The 21,753-nt window shown below is 40.0% G+C and overlaps 2 protein-coding genes and 1 pseudogene across 10 annotated transcripts; 1 reads left to right on the top strand and 2 right to left on the bottom strand.

Annotated features, from left to right (window-relative positions):
• Positions 1–567: 567 nt before the first annotated feature.
• Positions 568–4,334, bottom strand: LOC137709681 (malate synthase, glyoxysomal). The gene is made up of 4 exons (XM_068448667.1): positions 3,894–4,334; positions 2,878–3,206; positions 2,056–2,386; positions 568–1,531 (listed from the first exon to the last, which is right to left on the bottom strand). The coding sequence occupies exons 1-4, from the start codon at positions 4,290–4,292 to the stop codon at positions 872–874; spliced, it is 1,719 nt and encodes a 572-aa protein (XP_068304768.1). The 5' UTR covers positions 4,293–4,334; the 3' UTR covers positions 568–871.
• A 1,715-nt stretch (positions 4,335–6,049) lies between these two features.
• On the top strand, positions 6,050–10,884 carry LOC137711543 (cyclin-dependent kinase G-2-like). 9 transcript variants are annotated; one of them, XR_011065073.1, is made up of 4 exons: positions 6,050–8,390; positions 8,511–9,217; positions 9,839–9,921; positions 10,485–10,884. XR_011065073.1 is itself a non-coding variant. In XM_068450792.1 (2 exons), exons 1-2 carry the CDS (start codon positions 6,544–6,546, stop codon positions 8,770–8,772), a joined length of 2,109 nt encoding a protein of 702 aa, XP_068306893.1. In that variant the 5' UTR covers positions 6,050–6,543; the 3' UTR covers positions 8,773–10,884. The 9 variants fall into 9 exon arrangements, 1 of the variants encoding a protein (XP_068306893.1); XR_011065072.1 differs by having other exon boundaries at positions 10,453–10,884; XR_011065074.1 differs by having other exon boundaries at positions 8,511–9,921; positions 10,485–10,563; positions 10,682–10,884.
• Positions 10,885–12,746: 1,862 nt separating this feature from the next.
• LOC137711545 (4-coumarate--CoA ligase-like 9) lies at positions 12,747–15,877 on the bottom strand (annotated as a pseudogene).
• Between the last annotated feature and the right edge of the window lie 5,876 nt (positions 15,878–21,753).

Raw genomic sequence — 21,753 nt, 5'->3', positions numbered from 1 at the left:
TATGCACTCTAAACTTATAATAATATAAGGGAGAAAAAAGCACCTGAAACAATGATGAATTTTTGAGTGCTAATTAACACTTTGCATTCCTATCTTCCTAAAAAATCATCATCCATTCCTCTTTGTTGAAAAAAAAAGAAAAGAAAAGAAAAAACACATATGTAAGTTACCTGGCTATCAAATTAACGGGTGAGCTTATACACCGATCAGTGCATACAAATTATTTTATTTGCACCGATGCCTGCAGACCAAAAATCATTATTCACATATCCAGTTCTTCCTTTCAATCTGGCAAATGTTTGAAGTACTTTATCCTTGATTCTGTGAACTATAAACATATTTTAGGGGTGAAGCGTGTTCGCATGAGTAGAAACTCATGCATTTTGTGGAAAGATTTACAATGTGTCTGGAACATGGAGCGGCTACCACTTGTTATTATACAATTGGAGGAAAGTTTTTTTTTGTGTCCCTCCAATTATATAATGACATGTGAAATTCTATCTTGAGTTCTGAGCATGCTGAAAATTCTCTTGATTGTGTGAACTCAAGTTATTAAATTGTTTACACTAAGCACTTCCTACAATAACAAAAACTATATCACAACATTTGGAAACTATACAAGTAGCTGAGGAAGTGATCTGCAGGCTCCATATCACAGTGTGAATAATCCGAAAAATTACTCACCCAGTTACACAAAAGTACTTACGGATTGCATGAGTCGAACATATAATTGCAGCGGCCCATTTGGTCATTTATCATAAGTCGATCGATAAACTGATCAATTCCAGTTATTGGAGAACATTCTTATTGATTCGGCAAGAGTCCTTAAGTAGTAAACATAGAAAAGTGGATGATGAAGAAGTGAATGTAATCAGAGCCTGGATGATCCCTTTGGGTAGTGTAGCACAATGCGATTGTAGGCATCCAGAGTGAGAAAATCATCTAGTGTTTGAGCAGTGCATTGCCTGGTGAAAATCCTGCAAGCCTCCTTATACATTCCCTTCTTAAACTTCTCCTTCCCAACTTCCCTCTCAATCCTCTCCATTTCTTCCTCCACCACTCTCCCAAACAGCTCCTTCCCAACCCTCACTCCGAGCCCGTCACCGTCCAACTCCACTCCATACTTGATCCACTGCCAGTTCTGCACCCTGCTTATTTCCGCAGTGGCTGCATCCTCCATGAGGTTGTAGAGTGGCACTGAGCCTGTCCCAGTGAGCCATGCTGCCACGTACTGGATACCTACCCGGGTGTTGAGCCGGAGACCTTCTAGGGTTCGGACGCCGCGAGGCCTCTGGAGGAGGTCTTCTTCTGTTATGGTGGATGCATCTTCTCTTCTCATGGATTGGATTTGGTTAGGGGTGTTGGGTGGCATGTTGTTTGTGAAGATATCCATGCAGGCTGGGATTAGCCCTGGGTGAGCTGCCCATGTTCCATCATGTCCTGCTTTCACCTCCCTTAGCTTGTCTTTCCTCACCAAGTCCAAGGCTGCTTCATTTGCTTTTGGATCATCTCTGATTGGAATCTGAGCTGCCTGCTCATTTCAAAAATTGGATTAATGAAAGTCTTTTCATATTTGTCATCTCTAATTTACAAGTTCTCAATCTCCCAAGTTCTTTATATCCATGTTTTACATGAATATGCAAGTAATTTGAGAACTACTTATATCATTGGTTGCAAACTTTTAATTCGAAAATTTAACTGAGGAGACAGTAGACGGGCAAATAAGTCGTATATAAAACAGGTTTTGTACAGTTTATTGTCTGTTAGTGTCCAAGTAGTTCTATGTTTGATTAAAAATTGAGGAACGCTCCAATCTACCACTGCTAATCTGGGAACACTCTTAACAGTGGTAGATTAGAACATTTCCCTTCAAAAAGATTAGAACATTTTGCATAAGAATCCTACAACATGCATATCAAATAATAAATCAGACACCTACTGTGTCATAAAGATAGCAGTGATGCACAAAATTTGTCTACGGCTGCAAACTAGACAGGCGATAGAAATGCTTATAGTTATAAGCACATTAACTAATAGTGAAGAAGAATTGCATACCATTCCACCCATGGCATGCACGCCGCGTCTATGGCACGTCCGGATGAGGAGGTCAGAGTAGCTCCTCATGAAATGTTGAGTCATGCCCACCAGAACACGGTCTGGCAAGAGGCGGTCGGGGTGAGCCTGGAAGGTTTTGACATAGCTGAAAATGTAATCCCATCTTCCACAGTTCAAGCCAACAGAGTGGTCCCTCAGCTCATAGAGGATCTCATCCATTTGAAACACAGCTGGAAGTGTTTCAATCAGCACAGTTGCCCTGATGCTTCCTCTCTCTATCCCTGCCATCTTCTCTGCCCTCTCAAACACACAGTTCCATATCTTAGCTTCCCTGCAAAAATTATCCAGCTTCTGTCACACTAGTACATCATTTGGGCACAATACTAAATAATCTGGCTAATATCCATGCAACTTTCGGATAAAAATAAAAATTCCCCGACTCTCATCATGAATTTTTTGTTATATATAGCAATTGAGGTTTTAGGCAATGCCGCGATGAAAGAAACTTATCTACAGTACCTATGACAAAATCTTAAGTCAATCACGTACTGATATGTGTTTTAATTTTTTCACATAGAAGTGTGGATTGGTTTGAGAATCGTCATAGTGACATTTCATTACAAAAAATCCTTTTTCTTCCCCACACAACAATATATAAAATTGACTTCACCAATGTTCAAACTGCATCACATGACATGAAATTCTAAATATAACATAAATTTTAGCATACAAATTACACTCTTCCTTTGCAAAAACGATTGATCGAAACATCTTTAACATGTTTGAACAAATTAATAAGGTATATAATTAGTAATTACTTACCTTGAGGTCTCCATTTTAGGGAGATAGAAGAAAGGTCCAAATCCAGCCCCTTGGGTTTGCCTGAATGCTTTATAGTTGTGGTAAAAGTAAAGGCCGAAGTCCACAAGGCAACCAGTTGCAGGCTCACCATCAATGAAAATGTGAGCCTCAGGCAAGTGCCAACCTCTCGGACGAACAAAAAGCTTGGCTGTGTTTCTGTCGTTCAGCTTGTAAACCCTATTCCTGGCCTTGTCATGGAATGTTATGCTCCCATCCACAGCATCCTTCAGATTCACTTGCCCTCTCATCAAGTTCTCCCAAGTTGGTGACAGTGCATCTTCAAAGTCCGCCTACAAAAATAAGAACAGCCTTTTTAGATTACAATGGAGATAATCAAACCAGACATTAGCCTAATCTTAACTTATTTGCTACGTTAAAGGGGAGCTAAGTACCATTTTTATTCATGCTTGTGAATGCACTCAACAAAACTATTTTGTATCAAACTTGTAGATCACATCTCCAATTTTATTGACGCTAGACTCATTTTTATAAACGAGGTCTCGTGACTTTACAAAAATTGTCCTCTAAAGAATGTATTTTGGATAACTGTCACACTGTAGCATTGTATTACTAAACTAGTCAAATTATCATTGTACTTTAGACAATGGCATATCAACTTTATCGTTTATAACAAGTGGATTAATCTATTACTATTGTAACCTTTTTTGTCAAATTAGCATTGTACTTTAGTTTATGACGTATCATAACAAATTAATACTAACACTACGTCACAATTTGACCGTGATACTCAAATATTTATACTAGACAGTGAGAGTAATTGATAAATATGATTCGTTATGTTATAATTCGGGTGGATCACAACATGTGGTGTTATGGCCATAACCATCATAATATGTGGTGTTATGGTCATAACCAAATTTTTCTTCCCACCGATCAAAACATGCTACCAAGCAAAACGGAAAAAGGCAAGAACTGATCATTTGGAGAACCAATATGTATGAATGAATACTACTGACCATGAAAACTTTGGCTCCAGAATTGAGAGCATTGATGATCATCTTCCTCTCGACAGGTCCCGTAATCTCCACCTTCCGATCCGCCACCGCTTCCGGTACCGGAGCACAAACCCAATTCCCCTCCCTAATGAACTTGGTAGCAGGATCAAACCCTGGCAAAGCCCCCTCATTGTACCTCCTCTTAGCCTCCTTCCGACACTCCAACGCATACTTGATTCTGTTCCTAAACTCCCTCTGCAACTCCACCACAAACTGCAAAGCATCCTTGGTCAGAATCCTCGCAAACTCTCCGTCGTACCGTCCCCGAATGTCGACACCATCGGGAACGTCATATCCTCCGCCGCCACCACCGCTCCTCATGGTGGCCTCTTCAGGATAGCCATATGTGCCAACTCCCATCAATTTTTTTCTCCCTTTGGCTAGCAAAAACTATGATATGGTTGTAAGGGGAGGTGTAGTGATAGAGTATATATAGAGGCGTGACCGAAAAGGGGTATATAATGTAGCGGATGAGCATTATCGTTATGGGGCGGTGCATGGCGTTATGTGCGTAAGGTGAGCAGGTGGTGATGCAAGTTGTGCATGGAAGAGGAGGAGGATAAGGAGGGGCGGTTTCTTTGAAGTTTGTGCCTACCTTGGGGGTGGTGTCAATTAGGATACTGAGGATTGGGGGGTTTTACCATCGCGGTATGGTTTCATTGGGCCCTGGTTGCATTTTTCTCACCTCTCATGTGATGACGGTGAGCAAAAATACTTCTTTGATCTTTGCCATAAGGTGTGTTAAAAAGAGAAGTTACATTTTTCACACTTTAGTTTTCTTTTTATTGCAATTTTTTCTTGTTTGAAGGTATTTTCAGGGTTGTATGTATATAATCAGCTTTAATATTGGAGAGTGATTTTAACAGCATTTTTACACGTACCATTTTTTCAATTTGTTCGATCTAATTACTAAGAAATCTAAAATATTTGAATTGGCTCGCATATATTCTCAACTGAGAATCTATTAAAAAATTCCACAATCATGTCATTACTTGTACAACTTGACTAATTGATTCGAATTCTTCTTTTAGTACAAGTTTTTTTCACTTGTCAAAATGGAGATATTGTGATTGATATTAAACCAACCCGTTTGCTATTGGTGTTTGTGAGATTTAACATATATAATTTGTGTCAAACAATGAGTAAAAAAAATAAAAACAATGAGTACTCAAAGCATGCTAACTCTTGTAAGTGACCCTCTACCACAGTAGAAGAAAGAAATGTTGCCCTTGCATTACGGTGTGGGTTCGAACCTCGTCGGTTCTCTAATCAAACAAATCTATTGTTTGACAAAAAAAAAAAAAAAAACATGCTAACTCTTGTAGATGGCGTTTTACTGTAATTACCCTGGGAAGCAATTCTGATTGGTCAATAAAAATATATTTCAATGCGATCTCTTTTTTATTTTTCCTATGTTAAGCCAATCTATCATGATAAGTAAAGAGGGATAAAGTCACTTTGTGTTGATTATTTTCTAAATGTCAGTTTTCTTCTTCTGCATGTAAAAAATGAAAAATAAATTAATCAAATTCCGGGAGGCTTCATGAAATGCTTCTTTAGGAGTTAAACTTCCATTTGTCCATATTTCGAGAAAAATATCTATTGTTTTTTCATTCCCATTCACATAAGAATGAATACTAACTACTTAATCTATTAATGCTTAAAAAAAAAAACATGCTAACTCTTTGTCAGTTGCCACTTATGCTTATAGTTATAGTGAGAGGTTTTAAATTAAATCTAATAAATAATGAGTTCAAAATAAAGAAAAAAACTCCGTATCGAGTCCGCGTCATGTTATCTTTTCGAGTCTAACATTGTCGCCTCCGTTCATCCACATGCCATGTGTTTGGGCAGAGTACTAGTGGGCCCAAGAGGCCGTACAGGTTATCGATATGTTGCCCAACAATAGGCCCAATAGGCCTACTATTTGTGTCTTGGCAGGCCCATTGAATAAATCTTGTTAAATAATTTGTAGGCCCACAAACAAAAAACCCAAACGAAATATGGAATCCCACAAGAAAAAGGTGCCAAAATACACGTGTCACGCGCTTCCAAACCGGACCAGGACTCTATATATATGATTCCACGCGGTGGCGAAGACCAGATTATCAAAACGCGTAAAAGCTAGAAGAACCATTTGGAGGCTGATCGATTTCTTGCGATCCTCTCATCGGCGCCGACGCTCTCGTATCGATTTCCTGTTAATCGATCTCGATTCCTCTTGCCGGTAAGGCCTTCCGATACCTGTGAATTTCTCGCGGGTTCCCACAGAAATCGAGGTTCTAGGGTTTCTGTTATTCGCCGATTTGCCATCTGATTGATGTTCTTTGGTCTGTGCGTCTGTGTTCATTTGTAATTGAAGTTTTTGTGAATTGTATTCTCTGTCTGTCTGTGTTGATTGAATTGGGGTCTGCAAGGGAAAAAAGGCTGAATTTATTTTTTTGGGATTGAGGATTGGTTAGTGTTTGAATAAAATTTGAATTTGATAAAGTTGAAAGTGATTTTGACTTTTTGGGAATTCAGGGATTTGAAATTTTCTAGGGGTTATTGTGTTTTGATTTCAATTGTTGAGTTTGACCACTGATTAAGAAGAGCTGTGCTTGTTAATCATATGGCGACAGGGCGAGTTGATGTTTTGAGGAGGAGTGATTCTTATAATTACTCGAAAAGAGAATTTGAGTATTATAGGAATGGGGTTTCTCGTGGTGATGTAGGTCATGGTCGCAGTGATGAGCTCAAACATAGGAATGGATTCCATCAATCTTCCAATGTGCGCTATTCACGGGGATATGGACGGCTTCCAAATGCCCCAGAGCCATTGGTTAAGAATGGAAAAACCCGAAGGAGTGAAGATGCGGCTCAATTACCTGCCGAGAAGAAAGAGTTTGGCGATGATGTCAAACATAGGAATGGACTCCATCGTTCTTCCAAAATGTGTGATTCACGAGGATCTGGACCGCGGCTTCCAAATGCCCCAGAACTAGTGGTTAAGAATTGCAAAACCCGAAGGAGTGAAGATGCTTATCAATCACCTCCTGAGAAGAAGAGGAAGTTTTCTCCTATTATATGGGACAAAGAAGAGAAGGAAGTGAGAGTCTCATCGAAGAATAGAGTTGTTCCCGTTATTCCTCTGCCCTCCCCTCATCCAGATGTAGCAAGATTACCTGCTATTGCTAAGGTTGAGGATGTTGTTTCTGTTGGAGTTCTTTCCAAGTCTCCGGCTAGAGTGGTGGAGTCTCTGGAAGCGGAGGTTTCCGAAATTTCTGATGTTTCTCAATTTGAGGCACCAGCCGATCTTTCTGCACCACTACATCCTCAGAAGGTTGGGGAAGATGAACAGGTGCAAAAGAACAAGGAAGACAAAGAATTTTTCTATCAACGTGACATCTCATTGTCAAAATGGTCATCCGATAGTGATTCCCCAAGGGATATCTCTGATGACAGCTCGCCTGAAAGTGGGGAGATTCGAATAGAAAGCTCCAGGTTGAGTCGGGCTAGAACTTCTGGCTCTGACAAAGAAGACAGCTTTGAAAAGCCTGGCAGTGGAGACACACTTTATGGAGACGAGTTATGTGATGATGCGCTTATGGATGCTGATAATTATGGTGGGAATGCTGAAGATAGCCGGTTCTACTCTGATTCAGAGGATGATTCTGATCTTTCTCAGATTGAAGAGCCAGAAGTGCCTACACAAAAAAGTATAAACATGCTTCAAGGTTGCAGAAGTGTGTTTGAGTATGAAAGGCTCAACCATATAAGTGAAGGCACTTATGGTGTTGTCTTTAGAGCCAGAGATAAAAAGACCGGAGAAATTGTCGCATTGAAGAAGATGAAGATGGATGTGGATAAGGGATGTGATGGTTTCCCTATGTCGGCATTGAGAGAAATAAACATTCTCTTGTCTTTTAATCACCCTTCTATTGTTGGTGTTAAGGAAGTTGTTATGGATGACTTTGATGGTGTTTATATGGTTATGGAGCATATGGACCATGACTTGAAGGGGCTAATGGAGTCGATGAAGCAGCCATTTAGTATTGGTGAAGTTAAGTACTTGATGAAACAACTTTTGGAGGGTGTAGAGTATCTTCATGACAATTGGATCCTTCACAGAGATCTGAAAACATCAAATATTCTATTGAATAACGAGGGTGAGTTGAAAATATGCGACTTTGGGTTGTCACGACAATATGGGAGTCCACTAAAGCCATATACTTCTTTAGTTGTCACTTTGTGGTACCGGGCACCTGAAATTCTGTTAGGCACAAAACAGTACTCTACAGCAATTGATATGTGGTCAGTAGGTTGCATAATGGCTGAATTATTGGCGAAGGCACCTCTCTTTAGCGGGAAAGATGAAATTGAGCAGCTGGACAAGATCTTCAAAACTCTTGGTACACCAGATGAGAAAAGTGGTTTGTCCAAATTGCCAGGCTTCAAAGCTAATTTTGTTAAGCAACCGTAAGTTTCTTTTTTCCATTATAATTTTAGCGATTACAAGTTCATTCCTTCCTGCTGATTTTTGTGGTTACTTGTTTTCACCGTTTAATATCTTTCTAATAGTTTCTGAAACTCTTTCAGGTACAATCTTCTGCGCAAGAAATTTCCTGCCGCATCTTTCACTGGATCATGCCCAGTGCTCTCTGAATCTGGGTTTGATTTGCTGAAGAGGCTCTTATGTTATAACCCTGCGGAGCGAATAACAGCGAAGGATGCCCTCAACCATAACTGGTTTCGCGAGTCCCCTGAACCAAGAAGGGATTTCAAGCCAATTACTCCTGATCGACATGTTCAAGACCGGCACCTTAACAGCAGGCGGCGTGAGAAAATTTTACAGCAATAATCATCTTAGCCTGTTCTTTTTGCAGTTCTTTATATTTTGCTAACCTGATGGCAGCTAAAAAGTACAACAAAGACCTCTACTGTAGGGTCCTTTAGGATAGCTGGAGCAAAGGAGTTGCAAGGTGTGTCAGTCGGCACTAATGGTTTGTCCTGTTAAGAGCAGCTTAATAGTGCTGCACAGTCTTCCTATATGAAGGTGTGGCAAAATGTTGAGAAGAAAAGAGAACTTATTGTTTTTTTTCCACATTCTTGAACCTGTGTATATATATGTTCACATTGGAATGATATTATTTTTATCAATGTCCTCCTCATTATTTGTAAGTTAGAACCTTTTGCTTTCACTTTATTCACGCTTAAAACTTTGTTTGCAAGTGATTCTGGGCTTTAAAAGAATGGGAGGGTGCATTATTCGCTTTTCACACTTGGAGACTGGAAGTTCGGCAATCGTAAGTTATTTTACCACACACAAGGTCTTTTGAGGTGTATCCAGTCATATGCATTGCTGGTTCATGTATTGAGGTCTGTTCGGTCTTCCATGTTTTCCTAAATCATGATGCTCCCTCCAATGCCTAGCTTATGGTTATGCTATGTTAGGCCAGTGTGTTAATACTTCATGTGGCAAATCCTCGATTGATAATTTGTTGGAAATGTTTCCTTTTTTGTCAAGTTCATAGTAAACGAGGCATTATATTGGTTTATTTTTATTACCCAAATGTAAGTTCTGTCCAGACCACTTCTAATACACATAAAATAAACAAGATATAGTGTGTGCACTATAAGTTGACAGTGTTGCCAGTCTCTTCCACTGCTATTTCTCGTTGTCTAAGTAGTGTTGTTTTGTTAGGTGCTTGAGTTCTATTGATACGTGCAGTGGTATTCAGTTCCTTGTCGGGTTCGATTGCTTCTGCATTCTGTGGATGTTTTTTGGTTGAGGTTTTATCTCATAGAGCCAGGAGCTGCAATGTGGTTTAAACTTATATTTTATTTTTTCTCTGTCTTGTTGTAATTCCTTTTTGTCTTCTCCTTCATCTGCCTATTACTTCATTTGATTAATTTTTGAGATGTAGATTCCTATGTGCATTATTCGGTTGGGAATTAGCTTGCTATGGCAATGGAGAATTTGCTTGCCTGCAGCTAGATCACTCAGCTGGTAAGGGTTTTCATTTTTCCTTATCGATTTGTGAATCTAGGTGCAGCTGTTATATTTTTTTCGCCATGTGTAGTGTGCATAGGATATTTACAGTCTCTATTTTACATCAATCTTATGCCGAATCAGTAGAAAATTGTGATGCTGTAGAGTTTTTGGTAATGAGTATTTTTAAAATATAAATTGCTAGCATATCTACTCAACTTGCAACTATTTGGATCGAGAAATGTTTGATATCACATCGTGTCCCCAGTGGAAATAGTTGAAATTTTAAAAAATTTAGCTCTGATTTTTCTGAAGTAGAGAGAATGCTGGGGACTCAGAAGTGTAATGGAAGATGTAGAATGATTTTAAAAAATGAAGAAAATAAAGATATATGAAGTAAGCCTTAATTTTCTGAAATTGTATCTAGTTAAAAGGTATGCTGATTGAATTGGTATCGTCACAATGTTGGATGATATGAATTCATGTCATGTATATATGCCCTATGAGCTCAATGTTGTGTAAATGAGTTGTCTGAAATTTACATGCCAGGCCTTCCTCATATCCTGTTCTTTCATTAGCAGCTTTATCAGCCGCGGTGGGAACCATTTTTTTGTACAGACAGGATAATATCAAAGCTTTATACCGAGCATCAGAGGGAAAGTTGCGTAATGTTGCTTATGATGTTCGTGTTTTTCTTTTCGTTTGTTACTCTTTAGAGTAACGAAGATCCGGTTTGGTACTTTCACGTCTTCTTTTTCTCTGAACCCCTTTTATGCAGGATGCATATGTAACTTTTACCCATGCAAAGAGTTACCGTGATGGATATATTCTCTTCTCCGCATTTGTGAAGTCACAGTAAGATTTTTGAAAGGTAATCATGTCAAAATTCTGTAATTCATCGTGCGAATCGCGGCAGTATATAAGTATCATTTGTAATGCAGATTACTTAATACGAAAGCTGCAGTAGATTTCTTTTTTCTTCGATAATTCTAGCCGAACATGAATGATTTTTTTCGTATATTTCACTGGGTGTTGTAAATGTTGTGCTTGACGAAACAGAATGCAGCAGAAGTCTTAACAGGTGAGCTGCAACTATCTCAAAAGCACAGCAGAAATCATCGGAACCCCGAACATAAATCATCGAGTCGTGAACGTTATCGTCTTCCCAAGCACGAAAACAGCTAGTGTCACCTCAAAGAAGCGGATAGTGCTAACGAGCCCCCGACCAATCGTCCGTCCATAGGGTAATTCCACTAGGGTTGCGTGTAGGTCACTGAAAACAATAGCAAACTTTGTTACACTCCAAAATCAAAACACAATGGGCGAGAGGGATGATGAAGGGTAAACAGTAGGAGGAATGACGAGTGTTCGAAACAAAAAAGTTCGGAAAAACAAAGTAGTTGTTAGACGGCCCTTTATTCGGTTTCTTGTATGGTAAATAATGAAATCATTTAATAAAGTTGCAGAGCATGAGGAAGTTGTAAGTGGACACACCAAAAAGGTCTTTTCTGATAGAGGGACATGTATGAAGCCAATTGTGTATTTGTAGGCATTAGAACGTATTCAACTGCTTCAAGATCACTTTCTGAGTAGAAACCTCCCGAGGTTCCCGGAACTGTTGGTGATGCCCAAGTTTCCGGAGCCGTTATAGATTCTCGATTGCAACATATTGCTGGAGTTGCAACAAGCATAACTAAGCCCATATTCGAAGGAGACGTCAAATTTTGACAGCTTATGTGGCATTGATATTTTTCAAAATTTTGTTCTTCAATCGATATGTCAAATTAAATTATAATTTTATTATTTTATAAAATAATTATTAAACTAATTAAAATTTAATAAAGCATATTTAAAGTTTAATCATTAATCTGTTTACTTTCATTTATTAAAAAGAAGAAAAAAGTAGAATAATTGCATCGGTCAACTCAACATTAATTATAATAAATGATTAAACTAATTAAAATTAATAAAATACATTTAATAATTAATAAAAAAAACATTTAAAGCTGTTGTCAAATTTGACAGCAACCTCTTTTGTTGCCAATCTATGTCATCGTGGCATATGATTTGGCACTTTGGTTGGAGAATATTAGTATGGTCTTTTTTTTATTGTTATAGCTAATGTGTACATTTTGGCATCTCTTTTGGAGATACTCTGATGAGCCACATGTGCAATGTAGTGAAAATTTGCACATAGTACATATAAAAAGCGTGAAATTCCAGGATAGGTCTGGGTTTATGCTGGCCTCTATGTGGTTCCGCCACTATATATTAATGTGCGAAATTGTTAAGTGACCACTCTATGTAGTTCAAATACGACTATACTATAGTACTAAGTGGCTAAAGTAGTTGAGATTAGCGAACAAGTAAATTGGTATTTATAGGCCCAATATTGATCATGTAAGATGCATTTGCAATTGTCAAGTGGTGTACGAACATGTCATGGATTTTGCTAGGGCTAGTCGGATCAACGTCTGAAACCTCACACTCACAAGTGTGCGGTCTACTAACCCAAGTATTGCGAGTGTGCACAAACGGTTGGAAGTCTCTAAACTCGTGTGAGTGTGTACAAAGGTTGGAAGTGTCCAAATTGCTTCTCTAAGAGCGATAAATAATAGAGATAGGGTCCATATGATAAAAATGTCGAGTAATGCTATTCATACCATATTTTTGTACTACATTTTCATACTACCTTTGGTGGCATTTGATGTCGATAGCCATATCATTTGAATTAATCAGATTTTTAAATTTAGTTCATTATTTAATAAACTAATAATTAAGAAAAATTAGTTAATTAAATGATGATTGTAGTATACGAGGAGTTTTTCTCCAACATTTCCTTGGGTTTTGCAAATTTTCAAATGATATGACTGTCTACATCAGATGCCACCTAAGATGGTATAGAAATGTGGTATAAAAATATGATATAAATAGCCTTACTCAAAAATGTTGTATGAAGGCTATAAGATAGGGAGCAACTTACACGGCACAGTACATACAAAGAAACAAAAAAAGGGTCTTGAAGGGTTTAGGGTTTTAAAATATCACAGAAAAATGGTGTACATATACAAGTAAACCCAAACAAAGTGGGCACCCAACTATGATCCGATCCTCACCACCGGAAAATTCAAAGATTGCATACAATGAATGAGCTGATATGATGAACACCGGACGGAATGTGATGCTGAGAAGGCTTTGTTCTTCCTTTGCTTTGGACGAACGAATCATAATTTAGATGAACTACTAGATAAAGCATGATTGACTAGCTCCCTCCTCAAGATCTTCCCTGCTGGAGATTTTGGAATGGAGTTGATAAACGCTACCCGCCGTATCTTCTTGTACGGTGAAACCTGCAATAAGAACACACCAACACCAATGTGAAAGCCTATAACATACAAAGTTGCTCCTCAAATCTGCATTTGAACCCTAATATTCATGATGAGAATTGTTCTCTTTTTCCCTAAATATGCATGTAAACCTATGTATATGAGCAATTTTAATTCGAAAGCTGTGAAGAAAACTTGTATGCACATTCAGTTACAGATTTTCTATTCAGGAGCATACTTGTTTTGCAACGAAATCCATAACTAGAACCTCGGTGATGTTGCTTCCGGGCTTTCTAACCACATAGGCCATGGGAATCTCCCCTGCATCTTCATCCGGATACCTGTTTTACGAACACAAATGGGAAGAACAAAGAACTCGTAAACCTTGAGGGAAAAAAATACACAAAAACTGTGATCTTTCGACTATCTGCGCGAACACATGCCACTCGTTTTCTTTTAGCCTTCTGGGATGAGGGTGGGACGGCATAAAACAAGATTTCGTAAAGGCCATCTTATCAGCAAAATATCCGTTTAAACGGAAAATTTTCTCTATACCTTTTTTTTCCTTTAAATGCACCAATTTCTTGTTTACAAATAAAGCTAAACTTCTAAGAATGACATCGTACTAGATACATACGGAATCACAGCAGCATCGGCAATGTCAGGATGGGATAGAAGTATATGTTCCAGCTCAGCTGGAGGTACCTGCAATTCGTTCCAGAAACGAGACACCGAAAATAACACATTACGTAAAGGGACTGATCCAATGATATTTACAGTGATCTTTGTCATGAGTGAACTTTCAAGGGGTCTCAGTTTCAGTCACCTGATATGCCTTGTACTTTATCAATTCCTTCAACCTGTCAACAATGTAGAGGAACCCCTCGTCATCGAAATAACAAAGATCACCGGTCTTCAGCCACCCGTCTTTGTCCAAGGTCTCAGAAGTTGCCTTGTCATCTCCTACATAACCTGCACATATTATAAAGGTTTCGAAAAGGTCATTTGGATATGGAACTACATTGTCATCACTGCAAAATCACACTGTAAGAACGGGGTGCCGAAAAACTTAAAATCATCTTAACACGTTTTACGTTTGCAATGTGGGACATCTGAGACATGGCAAGTGTTCATTACCCTTCATGACCGATGGACCTCGCAGCCATAGCTCACCCCTCTTGCCGGGAGGCAATGCCTCTCATGTTTCAGGGTCGACAATCTTGGCTTCCATATTTTCCGATAGGCGGCCCACAGAAGCATGCAACTTAGTCTCTTCGGAATCTATCATCCTCGTCCCCCCTCCTCCGGTCTCCGTCAAACCATATCCCTAAACAGCCACAATATTCAGACATGTGACAGACGAGAGCAATGAGTGTATTAAACGTGTGCCTAACTGTTTTTCCTTTACCCGATAATATTCTAAACTACTTTAATTTGACGAAAAAGATTCGAATTTGAGTGCAAGATTCGAACTTGAATTATGTACTGTAGATGCCATTTTTAATTAACAGTCAAGAATTAAAATTAGGAAGGTAATGAGGAAGGTAATGCGACAACGTTAATTCTCTGACCTGTGCAATTTCAACAGTGGGAAATTTCTCACGGAATCTGTCAACAACGTCCTTTCCCAGCGGCGCACCGCCACAGCCGAGATGCCGAAGCGAGCTAAGATCGTATTTCTTAACCAGCTCCGACTTCGCCATTGCAACGACCAGCGGCGGCGATACCGGCATGTACGAGATTTTGTGCCTCTCCACGGCCCTCAGCATTGATTCGAAATCGAACCTCTCCATCAAAACCAAGGTCCCGCCCATTGCCACCGCCCGAACCACCATGACGAACCCGAACAAGTGGAACAGAGGTAGCGTGAACAGCGACACCTCTTGGCCGTTGGGTAGGTCCGCGTCGGGTTCGTGAAGGGCGTGGAGCCCAGCTATGACGGCGATGAAGTTGCGGTGAGATAAGAGAACGCCTTTGACTCAGCCGGTGGTGCCGGAGGAGAAGAGAATCGTAGCCGGGTCGGTCTGGTTGACTGCAAACCGGAGGTCGGGTCGTGTTTCGGATGAACCGACCCGGTCGAGCATGGAGAGGAATTCGGGCGAGTCGAGGAGTATAACGTTGCGGATTTTGCCGTTACCCTTGGGGAGCTTCTGAGCTGTTGCTGACGTGGCGAAGGCGATGACTGGTCGGGTTAGCCGGACCTGGTAAGCGATCTCGGAATCGGACCCGACTGGATTAGCAGGCGAAACGACGACGCCTAAGGCGAGGAGAGAGAAATAGAGGACGGGGACGTGGAGGGAAGGAGGGGAGAGAATGAAGGCCACGTGACCTTTGGATAGAAAGGGGGCAAGGGATTGGAGGGAGATAGTGAGGGAATGGATTTGGCCGAGGAAAGTTTGGTAGGAGACATGGCGGTCGGAGGCGGCGTCGATGAGGTCGGAGGTGGTGGGTGCGGCGGTAGAGGATTGGAGGAGGGAGAGGGTGAACTGGGTGAGGGAGAGGGGTTGGGAGAGTGGTGGGAGTGGGACCGGAGGCCGGAGAGTGTGGAAGGTCTTGGTTTGTAGGCAGTAGCCGCTCTTGGCATTTGGTGTGGATTCGTCCGCCATGGTTTGGACGTGCTACTTGAAAGTTGAAAGTGCTTATAAGTTGTAAGACGAAGACGAAGACGAAGAGACGGGCGACGAAAGGAGACTGATTTTTGAATCACAATCATGTTTTTATACTATATTTTTATACTATTTTAGGTGATATCTGACGTGGACAATCACATCATTTGAAAAATTTACAAGATAAAAAAAAATGAGGAGAAAAACTCCTCTTATACCACAATCATAATTTAATTAACTAGTTTTTTTAATTATTAGTTTATTAAATAATGAATTAAATTTAAAAATCTGATTAATTCAAATAATGTGATTGTCCATATTAAATGCTACCTAAGGTATTATGAAAATATGGTATAAAAATATGGTATGTATAACATTCCTCTTAATTTTTTCCTAGTTGGGTGCTTTTGTGGTTGTAAAATGTTTGAGTTTGCATGGATTTTAAGCGAAATTAAATCCCGACGTTGACTCTTTTGGGGTTGCCATATAACTATAAGAGAAATGTTAGGGTGCTTAAATTTATAGATAAAATTTACAAATGAAATGATGTGTTATCAATAAGAATAATCATGTTTGTCAATGCTTAATTAATGAGTCAATCATCAACTTCTATATATCATTTAGTTTAGCAAATTTAGAGTTTGTTTGGATGTGATTTTAAAATGATTGAAAGCGCTTTTAGTGAAAATGTTTTTGGACCTAATTCTTAGTAAAAATGCAAGTAAATCCTGGAAAAACACTTAGAGCGCGTTTACGTACACGTAATGGGAATCAAAACATGGAATCACATTCCGACTACGGACCATTCCTTTGTTTATGTTTGGATCCAAATATTCATCATTGGCCCGTGCAATCAAGGCCGTTGAGTGATCATAGCTCTCAATCGTCGGATGAAAAAGTGAAGATAATTTTTGTCATTATTAAAGGATAGTATTATAGTTTTTATCATAATAATTATCTTTTAATATGAATTATCCTAGCATCTTCTTCAACCAGATAAATAAAGTGCGAATTATATCCCAAAACAAGTGGTACAATTTAAATTGAGTTGGGATGTGTGTAGGTGTGTAGACGTGTGGATTGGATATGCTACAAGATGATATTAAAGATGATGGCTTTGGGCGATGATGAGACAAGGCTAGAAAAGCTAAGTTTTTTTTTTTGGTGGTGGTGTAATGATGACCTAGGAAACCTAGGTAGGCTAGGCTTTTCTTGTTTTTTGCATGGTGATGGTAGTAAGAGTTTCTGCTGAAGGTTTTTAATGAGATTAGAAACCTAAGTGGGCTAGGTTTTTGATGTGGTATGGTAAAACCTAGATAGGTTGTTGCTTATTTAACTGATGAGTTTGAAAAGTCAAGGAATAAATCCCATGAATCAATTTGAAGGATATGCTTCAGCTCCACAAATTAGGATTGCAGTGGGATTCTACAAAATTATTTGGTCGCACCACACAACATTTGCCTATAAATATAAGACTTAGTGCAACGGAAGAAGGACCTTCAATTCAACACACAACTGTCCTGCGCAAAACCTCTCAAATATCTTGAGATTTTTTATTTTCTTTTTCCCGTCGACACATCTTCAATTTGGATAAACAGCACTGTGAAGGCAACCAGCGAAGACCTTCAGTTTGGATAAACAGCACTGTTGCCGTAGAATCAGCCGACCGAAGAGCACCTTCAGTTTGGATAAACAGCACTGCGTCGAGGGCGACTGGTTACCTATCCAAGTCTCGGTTGAGAAGGGTTTTCGAATCCTTATTGGCAGAGGTCATCTTATTAACCTTCTTGGCGAAGTAAGGTGTTACGAGTTACAACATTTGGCGTATTGGACACCGAGTGATTTTATGATTGGATACTCACAAGTGATTTTCAGAGTTCAGCATTCTGACGGCTGAACCACATTCACTATCAAAACGTACATCACCTTTGAGTACTTGTGTTCGTATAGTCTGGTGTCGATTTGACATGCTTATACTCTTACGAATATAATCACTGTGACCGAATCGGGCGCCAACGATTTGTGAACTTCGCAGAACTAGCAGCCTTGTCTTCAGGCTTGAGAATCCAGAGGCCGAAATTTGTTCCTTCCTCGGCCGCAGTCGCAAGATAAAGAAGTCAGCAACGCGCTCAACGCAACATCAACAAATTTTACTCCTCAGCCGAACTCGGCCGACGAGTTGGCACGCTCCGCATTCAACCGAATGACGTAGTTAACTTATTAGTTACTTGGCCTGCACGTCACGTGTACTTTGTAATTTTTAGGGTCAACATTTTGGCACGCCCAGTGGGACTCAGTGCTAAAACTACGAAGTTCATATGATATATCAAGATTCCAATCCGGCTACATGTAGCAGATTGTATGACACACCCCGACCGAGATCGGAGCGTGCTGGCCGTCACACGAAGGTGACGCAGCCATGTGCACGTGCGGAAGCTAATAAGATAGTAGTATAAAGAGTACGAATAATTAAAAACTAGCATACAAAGTACTAAGACAATTGCTAGTAAAAGTGAGATACAAATTCAGAGCAAGACTACAGCAGTCCAAAAGAAAAGTTACGACATAAGTACACACGAAGGTGACCCTACGCTGGTGAGTATCTGTCAGAAAAGCCGGAAGAACCCTCTGGGAGACCACCGAAACTGCTAAGCAACTAGAACCTGGAGGGGCGCAAAACAAAAGCGTGAGTGGGCAAAAACAAAGCTCTTTGAAAATCATTTAGTAAAATACTTTCTAACCCCTCGCCGTAAAACCTGTATACTTCTCAGAAAATAACATATATACGTATGTATAGATATGCCCAACATGCTCAAGGGTATGCCAATCATGCTCAATATATGCCATGTCGAAACCTCATGATGAAATGTAAGTACTCAGGTATAAAGCATGTCAATAACATATAATCTGGCAGCCGGAGTCACCTAACGTGACCTGTACGGCTGCATATAGAGCTCAAATCTCAAAATCAATAACTGAACCTGCCCACGAGTCGGAACCACCTAAAGTGGTATGTACGACAGGCCTGGGTGTAATATATATATATACGCTCTAGTGCTACGATCACGTGAAGGCTGTGCGAATAATCGCGGGTCACCTACGAGTCGGAACCACCTAAAGTGGTCTGTACGACAGGACTGTGCACCTAACTTGGATCCAAGCTGAGCGTGTGGTGCGGGAGGTGAACATCACGTGAAGGACTGTGCCCTACTCTGGGCGGGAGCATTAACACCAGGGGTACAGGTTATGAGCTCTCTAAGCATCTCAACTACTACTGAATGTAAATATGAATAACATTTACCTGGCACTTACCTGTGCGTCCACAGCACCCAATATGCATAATTATATGTATACCACTACTAATGCATGTGATGATGCATAAACAATAATGAAGTGGTGCATGGCATAAATCAAATAATCATTTTTAATCAATTTCTGGGAATATAATTGTATATAGGTATATACGGAAAACAAAAGCCCACTCACTGGTATGTGGAAGGGTCGTAGCCCCCCTGCCTCGAATGCGAACGCTCGTCCTCGGGGTACGTGTCACCTATATGCGAAATAACTATAAAAACGTTAACTTTAAAGCACATAACCTAACTTTCGTTTTAAAGCACATAACCTAACTTTCGTAATAACTTCTCATACATTGCTCAAAATGGACAAATGAATACACTAACGTGCTCTACACAACCTCAGGATCACAACCATACTTTTAGAAAAAATTTCCTCCGCCGCACGCGCCCCCACGCGCAGGCATGTGCGACGCACACGGACGGCGTCAACTGACGCCGTGAGGAATATTCCGTTATTTCTAACGGATTCCGTCAACGACGTCAGGAATATTCCGTCAACTCTGACGGAATATTCCGTCACCTTCTCCGTTCAATCTCCGGTGCCGTCGCCGGCACCGGAAAACTGGGAAACCTGCAACTCGAGTTTTCTCACTCGTTTCTCAGCCGTTTTTCGTGATTTTTGAACCAAAATGAAGTCCTAGACTAGTAGAACACATCCAAACAAGTTTTGAGGGCTAAAACTCACGGAATCATACCTGTGCAAACTATCCAAAACCGGCCAACTTCGAACAGGACGATCCTGACGTTCAAATTCGTCCAACGAAGTACTCCGAGGCTCCTTGGGACCTCACTAAGACACCTACGAGCTTCAAAATTCCAAAAACATGCTAGATTAAGGTTTGCATGAACAGTACACAAAACTGCCATTGTCGAATCGACGTGAAAACGATGTATTTCTCACCTGAAAATGGTATGGTTGCACTCGCACGAGCTTCACGAGTTCAACTGTGCCCTTGGTTTCCTCGATCTGCAAATGTTTGAGGAGTTGTGTGTGTGTCTGTACGTATTAAGGTGAACGGGAAGGGAGAGGGAGATGAGAGACAGAGACAGAGAAAAGGCAGAGAGAGACAGTGAGTGTGAATGTGTGTGTGTGTGGCCCAGCACATGCCACAACACACAAAACAACCAATAATGTCAAAGAAACGAACTAGGGGTAAAGTTGATAATTCACACGTGCGTTTCGATATTTCCGGGACGGGATGTCACATTGTACGAGCTCCTAGAGGAATTGAAAAAACACAATGAAGAACGAAAAAGATCTTTGGAAGTGGAAAAAATTCTTTGTGGGCATACAGAGATGCAAAAGTCATTCGCTTACATGTTGAGAATAAAAGCTCCTGTTACCTTGCAAGAGCAATGGGTAAATGAAGACATGACTCGATTTAATACATGGCTAGATGGAAAATATTTTCCTTACGTTTTCGACTACAAATCGATTTCATTTGAGGAATGGTTGGTTGAAAATACCAGGGGACAATTTTTCGCTTCGGCCGTAATCAGACATCAGCCTAAGAAAATTGTTACTTTGGCCGAAAAAAAAAAGCCACCTATTTTTTCTGTCGAGACTGAAAATATGGTCGGCCAAGAAGAAAAACCTAGGCCACCTATTTTTTCGGTCGAGGCTAAAAGTGTGGTAGGCCTAGAAGAAAATGTTCAAGCTTCTGAGCCAAAAATTGGCTCAGAAAATAATTCGTCAGAAAAGTGTTCCAATGACGAACAAGACCAATTCATGGTTTTAGATGCCGAAACTACGCCAATTGACATGGTTATTGTTGATAAAGCCAATATAGAGAAATCCCATTCGGCTAAGTTGTTTGAATTAAAAGCGGAAATTATGCCTAGGGGGCATAATAATTGTTCAACACATTCGGCGGCCGAACATGAAATTTTTTTTGCCAAGTTACAAATATTTGGAGAAAATCCTTTATTCGGCTTAGAGCGAAATCAATTTGAAAATGTTGATATCAAAAGATCTCGACTTGGAATAAAGCATCGTTGGCCTCCTCCTGATTATGGTTTGGCCACTTTTGTTTTCTTTTGCTAAAAAAAAAAAATGATGAATAAATTATTTTCTTAATAATTCGGCTCCTTAGCTGATGCATAAGAAATTAAGGAGGCTACATAGTGGATACACCACACGGGGTGAATTCGGGACAACATCCTGCCGAGTGAATTTTTATTCGGTGGTGAATGCTTATTTTTTCTCAGCGATCAGGGAATGTACATAGGATAGTTCTTTGCTTAACCGCATCACTTCGTTTTCGGCAATACGAGGGGTTTTTTTACTGCGCTAATTTCCTTAACCATTCGACTTGCAAGCCGAAGTTCAAGAAAACTGGGAGGCATAGGTGGTACATTTCGGCGGTTAAAATTATTTTAATCTCACTGAGAATGAGTGAATTAAAATAGATGCTTGGTGAGACTGCTACTCAATGTAGAAATCTATACCTACAATCCAAATTAAATGGTCATATTTGACACAAAGGCGTTGGCAAATTCACGTGCCAATACAACCACTACTAGATTAATTTCGTGCAATTAATCCATGAGATAAAGGTG

Source organism: Pyrus communis, chromosome 12 (genome assembly GCF_963583255.1).
Source record: "Pyrus communis chromosome 12, drPyrComm1.1, whole genome shotgun sequence".
Classification (NCBI taxonomy): Eukaryota; Viridiplantae; Streptophyta; class Magnoliopsida; order Rosales; family Rosaceae; genus Pyrus; species Pyrus communis.
Note: the sequence above shows the minus strand (reverse complement) of the source record. Positions and strands in the feature narration are given on the sequence as shown.